At 39.3% G+C, this 19,042-nt stretch overlaps 1 protein-coding gene across 1 annotated transcript in view; it reads right to left on the bottom strand.

The window, feature by feature from the left end:
• Positions 1-938: 938 nt before the first annotated feature.
• Positions 939-19,042, bottom strand: part of GOLPH3L (golgi phosphoprotein 3 like) — a 63,285-nt gene continuing 45,181 nt past the window's right edge. The window contains exons 3-5 of the mRNA XM_042782318.1: positions 11,007-11,138; positions 10,182-10,296; positions 939-1,366 (exon numbers count right to left, since the gene is read on the bottom strand). Coding sequence (XP_042638252.1) covers positions 939-1,366; positions 10,182-10,296; positions 11,007-11,138 — 675 coding nt within the window. The remainder of the gene's footprint in view (positions 1,367-10,181; positions 10,297-11,006; positions 11,139-19,042) is intronic.

Raw genomic sequence — 19,042 nt, 5'->3', positions numbered from 1 at the left:
CTTCTCAATTTATGTGGGAAGTAAAAAATAGGCAACAGTAAGACTGAGTTCAGGTATACTGTCTGGACTCAGGGTGCTTCTGTTTACCAACTGAAATTTAGAGTGCTCTCAATTCTATCACAGCAGAGACATTTAAAGTAGTCCGGAGAACAGGACAGTCATGTGCTGAAGAATGGAAATTCTCATGCCACCTCCCTCCCTTACTAATTCTAATGCTGACTACATGAAAGAGATGGTTGAGAGATACATTTTTTTTTCAGTTAGATTTTTGTCCTGCTAAGTGAGAGAACAGCACAATGTTAAGAGGGAATATAAAGTGTATTTGTGGTTATAGGATGTGAGAAACAGGTAATCAAATTTGGGACATTCTCCTTGGATTAGAAAAGGAAAAATGAGAAAATCACTAGCAGGATATACAATCCCAGAGACCATCTACTCCAAAAGTTCGATTTGTTTCCATTGCCTCTTATTTGAAAGAGACAATTACTTCAATATAATATGTTACTTAGCAGAGTTTTAGAGACAAAGGCTTTCAACCACCATCTATTTAAGATAGAAGACAAACTTAAAAAATAATAAATGGTTTGCTCTTCATCATTCACATTCTGTGGCTGAGATGTCTAACTCCAGCAGATATTCCTGTTTGTCCAAAAGCACTGGATGAAACTAAGCAAAGATGGGAAAAAGTGTTTACTGGGTGTGTGTGTATTCACCTGGTTTATTTCCCTCTGGAGTGGAAGTATAGGGTGAAATAAAGTCTACTTAGAATGGTCACGGTCTATGGAGAAGCTCTGATGTTGCTTCTGTCTCAAATCACAAAGTCTGTTTCAAGAGAAGGAAAACTGTGATGCAAAAACATCTCATCACACAAAACTCAGTGATGGGGTCTCTGACAGTCACCAGCCAGCAGAGGAAAAGAAGAAACCCACCTACTGGCTTTAGGATTTATTGAAGGCTGCCAGCACAGCCCAGATCATCTCTGTGGCACTGTGCTTTGTCCCCTCCACTTCAGGGTCCAGTTCTACAAGGTCCTTAGCTCGATTCATTGCCACATCATACTTATCATCTGTCAGAGAGGAGAAGACATTCTCGAGCACATCGGAGGAGTGGGCTAACACCAGGAGCGCCAGTGTTCGCTTGTCCATTCGCTGAGGGTCATTTACCCACCGCTCTAGAACACTATCTTGCAGTTTTTTCACTAGTCGCTGCTTCTCTGTTGTATTGGTTACTGGATGAGTGGTCATATCAAATAGAAGGAAATTCTGCTTCTCTGTGGTTAGAATACCCTTCTCTACTAGGTTCTTTGCAATTCGTTCTCGTACATTCCTCAGCTGATACTGTAATTTGAAAGGGTTCCAGGTCTCACCTATGGGGAAAAGAAACAGGGTATCATGAATAGAAAGAGAAAAGCTAAGTGAAAAAGTAAACTTGTTATTTGGAAATTTGAATGGTTAAATTTTTTACAAAAAGTAGTCCTCATTTATTCTTCAATTCATTTAATCCTTAGCCCTTTATACTCTGGTTTTGACTCTAATATTTTATACTAAAGTAGGTTCAAAAAGTGTCACTAAGGACTTCTATTATTTGTAGAATGTATAGCTTTATTTCTCTTCTTGTCTTACATGACTTCCCTGTAATACTGTTAATTATTCTTGTATTTTTAAATTCTGTTCAGGGTACCAGACTGTCCTGGATGTTTTCTACCCAGTATTGCAGATGTTCTAATCTGGGAAACTACATCTGAGAGGGCTGAGGCCCCCCTCCCCACTGGGGGGGCAGAAGTTCTACCCAGGCAGGACAAGCCAAGAATATCGGGGACCTGATTGTCCCCAGTCAAATCTTCTTCTCCTTCTTCCAGTGCCCACTCAAAGGGCAGAGGTGTCAATCTGAGAAGTGGGCCACTGTCCCCATCCCAACTCCTATGCAGTGCACAAAGATTCTGCCCAGGATGAGGAACAGGCCTGAACGATGAAGAGTTTTCTATAGCTCTGCCTGAGGGGACTCACTTTATTTGGAAAATAGTGTGAAGAATTCTATTCCTTAAAGTATTGTTAAAAACATGAAGATCACCACAGCCTCTACTAGTCTGAGATCAGAAGAACTAGATGGTGCCTGGCTACCACTACTGACTGCTTTAATTAGGACCACAGAAGGTCCTGGACAGAGTGGGAGAAAAATGTAGAACAAAATTCAAACTCATTAAAAAAAAAAAAAGACCAGACTTACTGGTCTGTTATAGACTTCTGGAACCTCCGAGACTATGGCCCTTAGACCAGTCAAACCTGGAACTGGATCTAATGTCAGGGATTACCTTTCAGCCAAACAATAAAAAAAAGCCTATAAAACTGAACAATAACACCGGTGAGGAATGTGCTCCTCAGAACAATCAACCATATGAGACCAAAAGGGCAGCGTTTGTCCAAAAACAAAGTTCAGAAGGCAGGAAGGGGCAGAAAGGATGGATGAATGGAAATGGGGAACGCAGGGAAGAAGGGGGAAGAGTGCTGTGACACTGAGGGGATTGCAACTAACTAATGTCACGGAACAAAATGTGTATAAATTGTTGAATGGGAAACTAATTTTCCCTGTAAACTTTTACCAAACCCACAAAATGTTCAAAAACAAAACAAAAACAAAAACATGGAGATCTTGGTGGAGGACACTTAGACGGTGCTGTTGTTGTTGTTGTTGTTATTTGCCATTGAGTCGGCCCCAACTCCTAGCGACCCCTCCTTGGGTTTCCGAGGCAGTTATCACTACAGAAGTAGGGTTGCCCAACCTTCCTTCCGAGGAGTGGCTGGTGGGTTTGAACCGCCAGCCTCCTGGTTAGCAGTCAAGTGCCTTGGCACTATGCTACCAGAGACGGTGCTGTTAGCTACATGATAATGGTAGCAATGAGCCAAATGGTAGAGCAGCTGGAAGTTTAACAGAGAGAACCAAAGAGAAAGAGAAAGCCATGAAAAGCCCTCCTGGGATCACAGCCAACCCTGGGGGTGGGGATAGCTGTGTGCATGCACTAGGCTGCACCCACTCACAAACAGTCAGAGCAGGACAGTGTGATAGCCTTGAAAGCATTCCTTAGGCCATACACAGATCCATCAACAGAATGGAAACCTCACATTCAATGGAAATCCACATACAAGGGCTTAAGCATAACCTCCGATCAAACACTGGCTCAACAATAAGTTACTCTAACCAGTGGGTAAATCCTAGAAGGCCAGGTTTAAAAATAAAATCATATGTGAGAGGCACCAACAAGATGGTGGTATACACAGCTTTATGTTCCTATCCCCTCATGTTAGTTGTTGTTGTCAGGTGCCATCGAGTCAGTTTGGACTCATATTGACCCTATATGCGACAGAATTAAACACTACCCAGTCCTGTGCTATTCTCGAAATTGTTGCCATGCTTAACCCCATCATCATATCCACTTTGTCAATCCATCTTATTGAGGGTCTTCCCCTTTTTTGCTGACCCTCTACTTTACCTAGAATGATATCCTTCTCCAGGGACTGGTCCCTTATGACAACAAGACCAAAGTGTGAGAGACAAAGTCTGGCCATTCTCATTGCTTTCTTTCTTTTTTTTTTTTTTCTTTTGAGTATCTGGATCAAGCTCTGCTTGAAGTTAGAGCCTCTAGAGCCTGGGCCAATCAATTACAGAAGCCAAAAAGTTTCCTGTATCTGCTTGAGTATGGGTTGAGTTTTTCACTTGTAACATTTAAGTCCTGACTAACACATCATCTATCCGTCTCATCATTTTATTTTGCAGAAAAATTGAAACCTATAAGAGTAAAGTGACCAGAATAAGAATCTAGGTCTTTGGTTTAGGGTTCCTTCCTATACATTACTTTGCTTCTTTTATTTATAGAAAGGCTAAGGTGTAGAGGGGAGCTCTGGTAGCATAGTGGCTAAGGCACTTGACTGTTAACCAGAAGGCTGGCGGTTCAAACCTACCAGCCACTCCTCAGAAGGAAGAGGGGGCAATCTACTTCCATAGTGATATTGCCTCAGAAACCCACGGAGGGGTCGCTGTGAGTCGGGTCCGACTTGACGGCACATAACAACAACAACAACACAAGGTGTAGAGAAAGTTCAAGGTAGAAAAGTAGGAGCCAGCTGACCACAGAAGATCAACCAAGCCAGACAGATTGCCTCTGAAGTGGTATTTATGTCAGGATGAAAGCCTTTGAAAGCCAGACTTCCATTCAACAAATATTGATCTGTGCACTTAAAAAAAAATAAATTGTGATTTGGGTGAAAGTTTACAGAGCAAATTCATTTTCCATACAGCAGTTCATACACATTTTGTTTCATGACATTGACTGCAATTCCCCACAATGTAACAGCTCTCTTCCTACTTCCTCCCTATAGATATACCTCTTCCCTGTGTCCTTCCCTCCCTGCGGTGCTGCCCCCCAGATATCTCCCTGTGCAAACACTGTCCTTCTGTTCTCCCATGATTGGTCACTCCTAGGAATGTATCTACGTGATGTAAATGTTCACCCTATATGCCTATCTATTGTTTGGCTGGAAGCCATAGCAGTGATTTCAGTTCCAGACCTGAAGGGTTGTTGTTGTTGTTAAGTGCCGTCGAGTCGTTTCCGACTCATAGCGACCCCATGCACAGCAGAATGAAACACTGCCCGATCCCGCGCCAGCCCCACAATCCCTGCTATACTTGAGCCCATCATCGCAGCCACCGCATCAATCCATCTCATTGAAGGCCTCCCCCTCTTTCGTCGACCCTCCACCCTACCAAGCATGACATCCTTCTCCAGGGAATGGTCCCTTCTTACAACATAACCAAAATAGGTGAGACGAAGTCTGGCCATTCTTGCTTCCAAGGAGCATTCTGGCTGCACTTCCTCCAGGACAGATCTGTTAGTTCTTTTAGCAGTCCATGGTACTTTCAGCATTCTCCACCAGCACTACAACTCAAAAGCATCAACTCTTCTTTGGTCTTCCTTATTCATTGTCCAGCTCTCACATGCATACCAGGCGATTGGAAATATCATGTCTTGTGTCAGGAACCTTAGTCCTCAAGGAGATATCCTTGCTCCTCAGCACTTGAAACAGTTCCTTTGCAGTTGACTTTCCCAATGCTACACGTCGTCTAATGTCCTGACTGCTGCTTCCGTTGGCATTGATTGTAGAACCAAGCAACGTGAATTCCTTGACAACCTCAATCTTCTCTTCATTTATTGTGATGCTGCTCATTGGTCTAGTTGTGAGGATTTTTGTTTTCTTTATGTTGAGATGTAATCCATACTGCAGACTGTATTCTTCAACCTTCATCAGTAGGTGCCTTAAGTCATCCTCACTTTCAGCAAGCAAAGTTGTATCGTCTGCATATCTCAGGTTGTTAATGATTCTTCCTCCAATCCTGATACCATGTTTTTCTTCATTTGTCCAGCTTCTCGGATTATTTGCTCAGCATATAGATTGAATAAGTGTGGAGACAGAATACAACCCTGACGCACTCTCTTCTTGATTTTAAACCATGTAGTGTCCCCTTGTTCTGTTCGAACGACAGCCTCCTGGTCAACTAGGGAAACTAGGGGCTATAGTGTTGGGGGTCTTACCAGGTTCTATCAGACCAGTAAACTTTTTTTTTTTTTTTAATTTTTATTGTGATTTGGGTGAATTTACAGAGCAAATTCATTTTCCATACAGCAGCTCACATACACTTTGTCTCATGACATTGACTACAATTTCCCACAATGCACAGCTCCCCTCCCACTTCCTCCTGATAGTTACCTCTTCCCTGTATCCTTTCCTCCCATGCACTCCTGCCACCTGAGCTGTCTCCCTGTGCATACACAGCCCTTCTATTCTCCCATGATTGATCCCTCCAAGGACAGTATCTACTTAATATAAATGTTTAGTTCAGCTCATATGCCTGTCTTTTGTTTGGCTAGAAGCCATAGGAGTGGGTTCCATTCCAGACCTGAAGGACAGCTAGGGGCCATAGTCTCTGGTCTTTCTCTCTCTCTTTTTTTTTTTTTAAGATTTTGCATTTTGTCCCACATTATTCTCCCACTCTATCCAGGATCTCTTGCATTGATCCCTTTCTGAGTGGTTGACAGTGGTAGCCTGGCACCATCTAGTTTTTCTGGTCTTATGGTCATACATGCTGAGGACTCATGGTCATATATGCATGGTCTACTAGTCCCTTGGGCCAATTGTTTCTATGCATCTTTGGTTTTCTTCATTCTTCTTTGCTCTGGACAAAGAAAGACCCACTGTTGAATCTCAGATGGCTGCTTGCAGGCTTTTAGGACCCCAGTTGCTATTCACCAAGGTAGGATGTAGAACAATGTTTTTGTGTAGTATGTTATGCCAGTTGAGCTTGATGTCCTCTGGGACCATGGTCCCAAGCCCACAGGTCCAACTACTTGCTCTCTCGGGGTGGCTGGCTGTGGCCAAGAAGTTATTATAACTTTGCCCCTTGTTAGCTCTATTATATATTTGGACAGTCTTAGAGCACATACAAATACATATGTAGAAATATCATCTGCCAACCATATATAATATGGTGATGGGTATATTCCCTTTTGCTTAGACATACCTGATCATTCACCCTGTCTACTCATCTATTTACTTGTACATTAATATTTGTTATCACTGAAAATGCACTATTGTATATGTAAAAGGGTTTATCTTTGTTGTCTGAATCTCTTGTGTACCTCTTGGTGTCTTCCTCTTCCTCAATGCCCCTGTGTTGATCACTCACTTTTGGTACACTGCCCTTCCCTTCACTCAAATCAATACTTGTCTCTACTATCTGGCAGTGTTCCCTCCATTCTCCTTCCATCCCTGGTATCCAACAAAGAAAGTTTCCTTCCATATATAAACTTTTCCTTGACTTTTTACAATAATGAACTAATATTATATTTGTCCTTCTGTGATTGACTTATTTCCCTCAGCGTAATGTCCTCCAAGTTCATCCACATTATGCAGTGTTTTGCAGAGTCTACATTATTCTTTAGGGTTGCATAGTATTCCATTGTATGTATGTCCCATAGTTTGCTTATCCATTCTTCTGCTGATGGGCACTTAGGTTGTTTCCATATCTTTGCTATTGTGAATAGTGCTATGATGAAGTCTTCCAAATTTCTTGGCATAAATGAGTGAGTGCCTCCAGTGCTGCATCCATTGTTGAAATATCTCAGTGGATATCCTGTCAATTCCTTCAGCCTTTTTTTTTTTTTTTTTTTTAATGCCTTCAGTGCAGCTTGGACTTCTTCCTTCAATACCATTGGTTCTTGATCATATGCTAGTGCCTGAAATGGTTGAATGTCAGCCAATTCTTTTTGGTACAGTGACTCTGTATTCCTTCCATCTTCTTTTGATGCTTCCTGCATTATTCAATATTTTGCCTGTAGAATCATTCACTATTGCAACTCAAGGCTTGACTTTTTCTTCAGTTCTTTCAGCTTGAGAAATGCCAAGTGTGTTCTTCTCCTTTAATTTTCCAACTCCAGGTCTTTGTACATTTCATTATACTACTTTTTTCCTCTCCAGCTGCCCTTTGAAATCTTCTGTTCAGCTCTCTTCATCATGTCTTCCATTTACTTTAGCTACTCTCCATCCAAGAGCAAGTTGCAGAGTCTTTTCTGACATCCATTTTGGTCTTTTCTTCCTTTCTTGTCTTTTTAATGATCGTTTGCTTTCCTCGATGTCCTTGATGTCATCCCACAATTGTCTGGTATTTGGTCAGTAGCGTTCAGTGTGTCAAATCTATTCTTCAGATGGTCTCTAAATTCAGGTGGCATATAAAAAGGCCATATTTTGGCTCCTGTGGATTGGTTTTAATTGTATTCAGCTTCAGCTTGAACTTGTATATTAGCAATTGATGGTCTCTTCTGCAGTCAGCCGCTGGCCTTGTTCTGACGATGACATTGAGCTTCCTGCATTGTCTCTCATCTGTCAGTTTGTTGTACTATGGTAGCTTGGGTGTTGCTGTGATGCTGGGAACTATGGCACTGTATTTCAAACATCAGCAAGGTCACTCATGATGGATGTGTTTCACTGGAGTTTCTAGACTAAGACAGACTAGGAAGGAGGACCTGGCAATCTACTTCTGAAAAAATTGCCCAGTGAAAACCTTATGTATAACAGTGGATCATTGTCTGTTATAGTGCTGGAAGATGAGCCTCTCAGTTTGGAAGGCATTCTAAATATAACTTGGGAATAGCTGCCTCCTCAAAGTAGAGTTGACCTTAACGACATAGATGAAGTAAAGCTTTTCAGGACTTATATTTGCTGATGTGGTATGACTCAAAGGGACAAGACAAACATCCATAAATAATTGGAATGCAGAATGTATAGAACATGAATTTAGGAAAACTGGAAGTTATGAAAAATGAAATGGAATCCATAAAGAATGATATTCTATGCATGAGTGAGCTGAATAGACTAGAATTGGCCATTCTGAACTGGACAAATATGGTCTATTATGTACTTGACTGCTAACCAGAAGGCTAGAGGTTCAAACCCACCAGCCACTCCTCGGAGGAAGATGAGGCAATCTACTTCCATAGTGATACTGCCTCGGAAACCCAAGGATGGGTTGCTATGAGTCGGATCTGACTCGACGGTACATAACAACAACAACATGCTGGAAATGACAAATTGAAGAGGAACAGTATTGCATTCATCACAAAAAAAAAAACACTTCAAGATGTATCCTGAAGTACAACCCATTGCCAGAGATAGGACAATATCCATATACAAAAGGAAGACCAGTAAATTTACACACTAATCACTAATCTGACTTACAGTACCCTTTAGACAGAGTAGAACTGCCCCAGAGGGTTTCCAAGGCTGTAATTTTTATGGAAGCAGACTGCTACATCTTTCTCCCACGGAGTGGCTGGTGGGTTTGAACTGCTGACCTTTTGCTTAGCAGCCAAGCCCTTAACCACTGGGCCACGACGGTTCCTTGTCCTAACAACAACAGAATGGCTAAAATAAAAAAGACAGACAAATAGCAAATGTAGGTAAGGATGTGGAGAAACTGGAACCAGTATACATTGTTGATGGGAATGCAAAATGGTATAGACACTTTGGGAAAAAGTTTGAAAATCTAGTATGGTGACTGTCTGGAGAATTAGAAGTAGGTCCTAGTGTATTATCTTCTATAACTGAATGTGAATCTACAATGATCTCAATAAGAATTTCAGTTAGGAAAGAAAAAATGGTTCTAGAAGGAGACACTGGCTATGACCTCAAGGTGCCCTCTGGAAGAGTCTTACTAAAATTGTATGTCATAGATCTAGCTATTCTTACAGAATTTACAAAGAAAAAAAGGAATGAAGCACTGATACATGCTAAAATATGGATGTGAAAACATGCTAGATGAAGGAAGCCAGTCATTAATGACCATATAGTATATGATTCCATTTATATGAAATATCCAGAGTAGGCAAATATATAGAAACAGAAAGGAGACTAGAGGTTGCCCAGGGCTAGGAGGAAAGTTGGGGGAAATGACAGTGAGTGCTAATGGATACAAGGTATCGTTTTAGAGTGATGAAAATGTTCTAAACTTAAGACTTGTTAGATAGTTAAACAGGTTCTGTGAATATACAAAAAGCCATTGAACTGTATGCTGTGAATTATATGTCATTAAAAAAATTTCTTGTGAAGAATACTGCTAATGTGCTTAGGGTGTGGGATGGCTGAAGGTAAGGTGAAGCTCTGGAAAACTTTGTTGTTGTTGCTATCATGTCATCTCCAACTAATGGTGACCCTATGTATAACAGAATGAAACATTGTTCAGTCATTGCCCCGTCTGTGCCCCTCCCCACACGTCTATCAGTTGTCATACTATGGTGGCTCACATGTTGCTATGATGTTGGAAGCTACACCACTGGTGTATCAAATACCAATTTGGTCAGTCATGGTGGACAGGTTTCAGCACAGCATCCTAAGACAGACTAGGACAAAATGCCTGGCAATCTACTTCTGAAAATCAGCCAATGAGCACCTTACAGAAAACTTTAGGTATTTACAATACTCTTTCTGTCTCTCATTACTATAGTATAGTAAATAGTGCTATTGTAAATATGGACCATGTGGATTTTACTCAGCACCCTGAACTTTGGTACTACTTTTCTCAACTTTAAGGATAGGTTTAAGATAACAAAAGATGGATCAACTTTTGAATCAACTTACCAGTAAGTAACTCTATCCATGTTTGTACAGTTTCTGTGGGTTCAGTAGCTTTAATGTGCTTCAGTGTTTCATCCAGTAAGACATCACCTGTTGGATTGTCTGACTTTACCAGTACCTTTCAGGAAAGAAGAAACAGGGACCCGGGTTCATTCAACTCATTCAAGTTAAAATCTTTCAACACAGCATTTATACATTAGTGGTTAAGTGTTGTAGGAACTGCACAGATGCATAAAATACTATCCCTGTTCTCAAGTAGTTTAAACTTTAGTATAATCCACATATTTGCTTCCTTCTATATCATACTTCATCTCATGAAGTCATAGTTACACATACAGAAGGAAAAATGATTAACAGTATCTTAAATATGACTTTTCTGCATAAAAAAGGAAGACAAAAACATGAATCTCTTATAACTTTTTAGGAATGGGAACTTGGATTTCTCCCGATGCTATAGGATAATTATACCTAGCTAAACAATGAGACAAAGAGCCCTGGTTGCACAGTGATTATGCACTTGGCTGCTAACTGAAAGCTCAACAGTCTGAGCCCACTAGCCACTCTGTTGGAAAAAGATGTATAGTCTGCTTCTATAAAGATTTACAGCCTTGGAAAACCTATGGGGCAATTCTACTCTATCCTATAGGATTGTTATTAATTGGAATTGACTTGACAGCAACAGGTTTGATTTTGGTTTTGTTTAGACAATGGGACAGTGTATTTTGATTGACTTACTGGTCAAATATTCCTATTCTCCCAAATAGTAGCAATGGGCTGTTGGTGTCTGCTTTTCCACAAATTAAGAGGATGTTACAGAGGATGCTGTACCTTTCTGTCCAGTAGTCTTTTCTTACGCATGGTAGGAGGTTCCAAACAGATTCGACCTCTCATGGCCAGCTCTATCAGGATGCCCCCTCGCAGGCCAGATGATATGCAGTCATTCCAGAAAGATGTGTAACCCTATAAAAGAAGAAAGGAGAAGAGAAAGTATATTCTGAAAGGTATCCACCTTGCATTAAGCAACCTAAGAATGGTGGACTTTGTTGTGATTTATTTCACATCACACTACATGAACTCAGAGCAAAGTATAGAATAACAGAAACTGAATTCCCTTAATCTGCACATCCCTGTCTCAGTAATCTAGTTCTGCTTTAACAGAAAGACCACAAATGGATGGCTTTAACAAAAGAGGTTTATTTTTCTCAGTTTCGGTTATAAACCCAAGTTCAGAGTGCTGGCTTTAGAGGAAGGCTTTTTTCTCTGGCCGCTCTGGAGAGACTTCTCTACAGCTTCTGTTTCCTGGTTCCTCGGAGATCTCCATGTCTCTCGGCATCTATTTTACCTCATCTCTCCTTCTCTTCCTTGCTTGTTTAATCTCTTTTAAGATCTCAAAAGAGATTGACTCAAAATACACCGTGCACTAATCCTGCCTCATTAACATAACAAAGACATCTTATTCCCAAATGAAACTACAACCACAGAAGTTAGGATCTATAACAAATATTTTTTGGGGGACATATTTCAATTTATAACACTCTCAAAACATAATTATCTGTTTGACTTCAAGCAATTTAGTGGATTCCTATGGTTCTGCAGTTAATAATAATGTCAAATTCTATTTTTTGAAAAAAATTCTGGCTTTTTTTGGAATCTGTTTCTATGAAACCCTAAACTTCAGGGCAATATGAATAAGTCAGGCAGAAAACAATATAAATAATTTGAACCTTTTATTCTTCTTAGATATGTACCACTTGGCAGCTGGGTGGCAGAAACTCATCTCTGTTGTTACTGTTAGGTGCCGTCGAGTTGTCTCCAACTCATAGTGACCCTATGTACAATAGAACAAAACACTGTCCAGTCCTGTGCCAGCCTCATGATCCTTGCTATATCTGAGCCCATCGTTGTAGCCACTGTGTCAATCCATCTCCTTGAGGGCCTTCCTCTTTTTCGTTGACCTTCCACTTTACCAAGCATGATATCCTTCTCCAGGGAGTGGTTCCTTCTGACAACATGACCAAAGTAGGTGAGACGAAGTCTGGCCATTCTCGCTTTCAAGGAGCATTCCAGCTGTACTTCTTCCAGGATAGATTTGTTAGTTCTTTTAGTAGTCCATGGTACTTTCAGTATTCTTTGTCAGCACCACAACTCAAAAGCATCAACTCTTCTTCGGTCTTCCTTATTCACTATCCAGCTCTCACATGCATAAGAGGCAACTGAAAATACCATGGCTTGGGTTGGGTGCACCTTAGTCCTCAAGGAGACATCTTTGCTCTTCAGCACTTGAAAGCGGTCTTCCGCAGCAGATTTGCCCAATGCAATATGTCATCTGATGTCTTGACTGCTGCTTCCATTGGTGTTGACTGTAGAATCAAGTAATATGAAGTCTTTGACAACTTCAATCTTTTCTCCATTTATCGTGATGCTACTTATTGGTCCAGTTGTGAGGATTTTTGTTTTCTTTATATTGAGGTACAATCCATACTGCAGACTGTGTAGTCTTCAATCATCATCAGTAGGTGCTTCAAGTCATCCTCACTTTCAGCAAGCAAAGTTGTATTGTCTGCATATCGCAGGTTGTTAATGAGTCTTCCTCAAATCCTGATGCCACACTCTTCTTCATATAGTCTAGCTTCTCAAGATTATTTGCTCAGCATACAGATCAAATAAGGATGGTGAAAGGATACAACCCTGATGCACTCCCTTCCTGATTTTAAACCATGCAGTATTCCCTTGTTCTGTTTGTATGACAGCCTCCTGGTCTATGTATAGGTTCCTCATGGGTACAATTAATTGTTTTGGAATTCTCACTCTTCTCAATGTTATCTGTAATTTGTTATGATCCGCACAATTGAATGCTTTTGCATAGTCAATAAAACACAAGTAAACATCTTTTTGGCATTCTTTGCTTTGAGCCAAGATCCATCTGACATCAGCAATATCCCCTTCTTCCACGTCCTCTTGTGAACCCAGCTTGCATTTCTGGAAGTTCTCTGTCAATATACTGCTGCAACTGTTTTTGAATTATCTTCAATAAGATTTTACTTGCATGAGATACTAATGATATTGTTCAATAATTTCCACATTCTGTGGGATCACTTTTCTTTGGAATGGGTACAAATATGGATCTCTTCCAGTCAGTTGGCCAGGTAGCTGTCTTCCAAATCTCTTGGCAAAACTGAGTGAGTGCCTCCAGCATGGCATCCATTTGTTGAAACATCTCAAGGATATTCCATCAATTCCTGGAGCCCTGTTTTTCACCAATTCCTTCAGTGCAGCTTTGACTTCTTCCTTCAACACCATTGGTTCTTGATCATATGCCACCTCCTGAAATGGTTGAATATCAACCAATAGTTTTTTGTACAGTGATTCTGTGTATTCCTTCCATTTTCTATTGATGCTTCCTGCCTCATTCAATATTTTGCCCACAGAGTCTTTCAGTATTGCAACTTGAGACTTAATTTTTTTCTTCAGTTCCTTCAGCTTGAGAAATGCTGAGCGTGTTCTTCCTTTTTGGTTTTCTAACTCCAGGATTGCACATTTCATTATAGTAATTGGCTTTGTCTGCTTGAGCTGCTCTTTGAAATCTTCTATTCAGCTCTTTTATCTTGTCGTTTCTTCCATTTGCTTTAGCTACTCTCTGTTCAAGGGCAAATTTCAGAGTCTCTTCTGACATCCATTTTGTTTTTTTCTTCCTTTCCTTTTTAAAGGCCTCTTGCTTTTTTCATGGATGATGTTCTTGATGTCATCCCACAATTCCTCTGGTTTTTGGTCACTCATGTTCAATGCATCAAATCCATTCTTTAGATGGTTTCAAAATCCAGGAGGGATATAATCAAGGTCATATTTTCGCTCTTGTGGACTTGTTTTAATTGTCTTCAACTTCAATTTGAATTTGCATGTGAGCAGTTGATGGTGTGTTCCACAATCAGCTTCTGGCCTTGTTTTGGCTGAAGATATTGAGCTTCTCTATTGCCTTTTGCCACAGATGAAGTCAATCTGATTCCTGTGTACTCCATCCGGTGAAGTCCATGTGTATAGCCACTGTTTGTGTTGTTGAAAAAATGCATTTGCCATGAGTAAGTCGTTAGTCTTGCAAAATACTATCATGCCATCTCCAGCGTCATTTCAATCACCAAGGCCATATTTTCCAACTATCAGTGATCCTTCTTTGTTTCCAACTTTTGCATTCCAGTCACCAGTGATAATCAACACATCTTGATTGCATGTTTGGTCAATTTCAGACTGCAGAAGTTGGTAGAAATCTTCAATTTCCTCATCTTTGGCTTTGGTGGTTGGTGTGTAAATTTGAATAGTAGTAATATTAACTGCTCTTCTTTGTAGGGGTATGGATATTATCCTATCATTGACAGCATTGTACTTCAGGATAGATCTTGGAACATTCTTTGTGATGATGAATGCCACACCATTCCTCTTCAATTTGTCATTCCCAGTATAGTAGATCATATGGTTGTTTGATTCAAAATGGCCAAAACCAGTCCAATTTCAGCTAATGCCTAGGATATCAATCTAATGTGTTCCATTTTATTTTTGACAACTTCCAGTTTCCTTAGAGTCATACTTTGTATTCCATGTTCCTATTATTAATGGATGTTTGCAGCTGTTTCTTCTCATTTTGAGTCATGTCACATCAGCAAACAGAGGTCCTAAAAGCTTTACTCTGTCCACATCATTAAGGTCAACTCTAATCTGAGGAGGCAGCTCCTCCCCAGTCATATTATAAGTGCCTTCTGACCTGAGGGGCTCACCTTTGGGCACTATACCGGACAATGTTTTAGGGCTACTCATAAAGTTTTCCAGCAATATATCAGACAGTATTTCACTGCTATTCATAAGGTTTTCACTAGCCAACTCTTTGATAAGTGGATGGCCTCTTTCTTCTTCTGTCTTATTCTGGAAGTTCCATTGAAACCTGTCCACCATGGGTAATCCTGCTGACGTTTGAAACACCAGTGGCATAGCCTCCAGCCTCAAAGCCACACGCAAGCCACCACAGTATGACAAACTGACAGACAACTTCATCTCCCTTAGCTGTTCCAAACTGCTCTGCTCCCTTCCTGGTCTCCCTTAGTTGTTCCAACCCTGCTGTCTCGGTAATTAAGTGTCTTAAGTATTTATGTTACTTACTTTTTCTGTAGCTCAATTTCATCTGAAAAATAGGGACAATAACATCTACCTTCGTAAGTTTGCTGTTACAATTAAACAGGAATATGTGTGTGTATACAGAATATATATATGTAAGAAATATAAATATATATGTGTATGTGTGTATATATGTAAGAAAACATTTAGTATAGTGCCTGGCACATAGTAGGTACTCAAATGTTAGTTTCACTTTCATAGGTGTTATACAGGATAAAAAGACATATGAAAAACAGCCTCTGTCTTAAGGAGTTAAAAACAGCTAGAGACCTCAGGAAGATTCTATGACAATACAACATTTAAATAAAAGCTCAATTGAAAAATCAGTAGAAGAGGCAGGCATAAGTGACATTTAAACGTTTGGATCACATGACAGTTTTTCAAACTATAAATCACATATAGCTAGTCAGGAACTCTTACTGGTCTTCAGCTGGGGTTTGAAGACTAGGCTGAACATGGCAGAATGGGAAGAACTCATATTAGTAAAAGTGTCAAGGAGGGAAATATCAAATACAGTTAGAATCCAACTCAAGGTTTTACAGAGAAATCATGAGATCAAGTTGGTTGGGGCCAGACTGTAGAAGTATTTGAATGTTACAAATTTTTTACTAAAAGGCAATTAGGAAATCCTGAAGGTTTGAGCCATGAGTTACAAAGGAAGGAAGACCCGTCAGAATTACCAGAACTGTTCAATACTCTTTAGTTGTGTTTGGCTGTAGCATTCTGTTTCATGGGAAAGAAGATGGACGAGTTGCTTGACAGGGAGGTTCTAGTACAGAGTCAAGCATCAGCTACTGGTTGAACTAAATAATCATTATTAATAACAATAATTTCTAATATTTATTAATCATTATGTACCAGATTTGTGCTAAGCTTTTTCACATGCATTAGCTGATTAAATCCTCACAATCCTGTAAAAAAGGTACTCTCTGTACTTTAAAGATAAAAAACTAAAGCTTACAGAAGTTATATGACATGACAGAAGTCACAAAGCTAAACAGTGGCAAATAAATTTTTCTACTTTTCCTCTTCATTGGTTTGGAAGTTATGCATTCTTTCTTTTCTTTTAGAAGTTATCCTTGAAATTTTAGCATGCAAGACTAATTTATTAACTTTCCCAAAATATAATTTATTAAAAAAATTAATCAATATTTTAACTTTCCTAGTTGTCCAACACCTTGTCTTTTTTTATTTTCAGAAATTAGACATTATTATCATAATTATTATTTTATACAGATAGTGCTTGATTAGATTTACTCAGATGCTTACCAATTTCTTTGTTCTTCTTGCACCTCAGACTTCCTTTCTGGTACCATTTTTCTTCCTAAAGTACAATTTCCTTTAATGGAGGTTTGTTGGAGGTAAATTCTACTTTGTTTATCTAAAATATCTCTATTTGATCCTCATTCTTGAAAGACAATTTTGATATAAAATTCTCTTAGGATAATAGTTTTCTCATCACATTGGAGTTATTATGTGCCCTCCTCTTCTGGCTTCCAGTGTTTCAATGAGAAATCTATCATTCTTATTGATGTTTCTTTGTAGGTAATCTTTTTTTTTCCCCTGGTCCTTTAAAATCTTCTCTCTTGGCATTTTAAGGTTTAACTGTAACATTTCTTGTGTGAATTTATTTATCCTGTTTGGAATAGGTGCTTCCTGTATTTATGGATTCCTTTCTTTCATTAAACCAAACCCACTGCCATCAAGTCAATTTTGATTCATAGCAGCCACCACACGGTTTCCAAGGCTGTAAATCTTTATGGAAGCAGACTGCCTCATCTTTCTCCCATGGAACAACTGGTGGGTTTGAACAGCTGATCTTCTGGTTAGCAGCCCAATGCCTTAACCACAGCGCCACCAAAGCTCCTTAATTTTGAGTCAGTATCTCTAAGAATTTTGGCTCTCCTTTTTTAACCTCTCTTGTATAATTTTCATTTCTTTGTTCTCTGGAGAGTTATTTCATATCTGGCTTCCAATTTATGCATTCTCTCTTCATGTGTATCTGTTAAACTAACTCCTATGATGAGTCTTTTATTTAAGTAATTTTACATTTCTAAAAATTCTATTTAGTTTTTCTTCAAATTTGCTTGGCCATCTGTGATCATTATTATTATTTTTAATTGTGATAAAATACATACAACATAAAATTTGTGATTTTAACCATTTTTGAGTTTACAGATGAGGGAAACCATTTAAATTCTAACTATTCAAAAAGGCACTCTAAACAAAGGACTTCCACTGTATAACCCAGTGGCATTAATCAAACTCACAATGTTGTGCAACCATCACTACTGTTTCTAAAACTTTTTCATCACTCCAAAGAGAAAATCTGTACCCATTAAGCAATAATTCCCCCTTTCCCTTCTTCCCAGCCTATGGTAATCACTAATTTACCTTTTATGTCTATGTGTCTGCCTGTTTCATATAAGAGGGAACATACAATATTTGTTCTTTTGTGACTGGCTTATTTCACTATGCACAATATTGTCAAGATTCTTCCATGTTGAAGCATGCATTAGATGTTTACTCTTTTTCATGTGTGAATAATATCCTATAGTACCTATATACCACATTTTATTTATTCATCTATGATACACTTTGGTTGTTTTCACCTTTGGCAAATAATACTTCAACGAACATTGGTGTACAAATATCTAACTGCTTACTTTAAATCTTTAGATCTTGTATATACACAGAATTGCTGGAAATCTGAGGGCATAGTATTAATGCATTCAGGTTGCTAACTAAAAAGTCAGTGGTTCAAACCCACCAGCTACTCCATGGGAGAAGATGAGGCAGTTTGCTTTCATAAAGATTTACAGCCTTGGAAACCCTATGGAGACAGTTCTATTCTGTCCTATAGGGTCACTATGAGTCAGAATCGACTTGATGACAATGAGTTTAGTTATTTAGTTTGGTTTAGAATTGTTAGGTCATATGGTAATTCTATGTTTAACTTTTTGAGGAATTGCCAAACTGCTTTCCACAATGGCTGTGCCATTTTAGATTCTTATTCACAATGGACAAGGGTTTCAATTTCTCCAAATCCTCACCAACACTTGTTATTTTCCTTTTTTTAAATAGCCATTCCAGTTGGCATGAAGTGGTATCTCACTGTGGCTTTGATTTGTATTTCAATAAAGACGAATTATGTTGAGTATCTTTTCATGTGTTTATACGTCACTTGTAAATTTTCTTTGCAGAAATGTCTATCCAAGTCCTTTGCCCATCTTTTGACAAGGCTGTTGTTTTTTTGTTGAGTTATAGGGTTCTAAAGGAGCTCTGGTGGTGTAGTGTCTAAGGCATATGACTGCTAACCAGAAGGCTGGCAGTTCAAACCCACCAGCCATTCTTCGGAAGGAAGGTTGGGCAATCTACTTCTGCAGTGATACGCTTCAGAAACAGGAGGGGTAGCTATGACTCGGATACTCAACGGCAGTAAGTTTGGTTTTGGTTATAGGGATTCGATGTGATTTATTATTTATATTGTGATTAGGGTGAAAGTTTAAAGTGATCTTTTTTTTAAAATCATTTATTTATTTATTTTACTATGATTTGGGTGAAAGTTTACAGAGCAAATTCACTTTCCATACAGCAGTTCACACACACATTGTCTCATGACATTGACTACAATTTACCACAATGCAACAGCTCCCCTCCCACTTCTTCCTGTTACCTCTTCCCTATGTCCATCCCTCCATGTA

This window comes from Orycteropus afer, unplaced genomic scaffold (assembly GCF_000298275.1).
Source record: "Orycteropus afer afer isolate SDZICR_OR568_19922 unplaced genomic scaffold, OryAfe1.0 scaffold00290, whole genome shotgun sequence".
Classification (NCBI taxonomy): Eukaryota; Metazoa; Chordata; class Mammalia; order Tubulidentata; family Orycteropodidae; genus Orycteropus; species Orycteropus afer.
The sequence above is the reverse complement of the archived record's forward strand: the minus strand, read 5'-3'. Positions and strand labels throughout refer to the sequence as shown.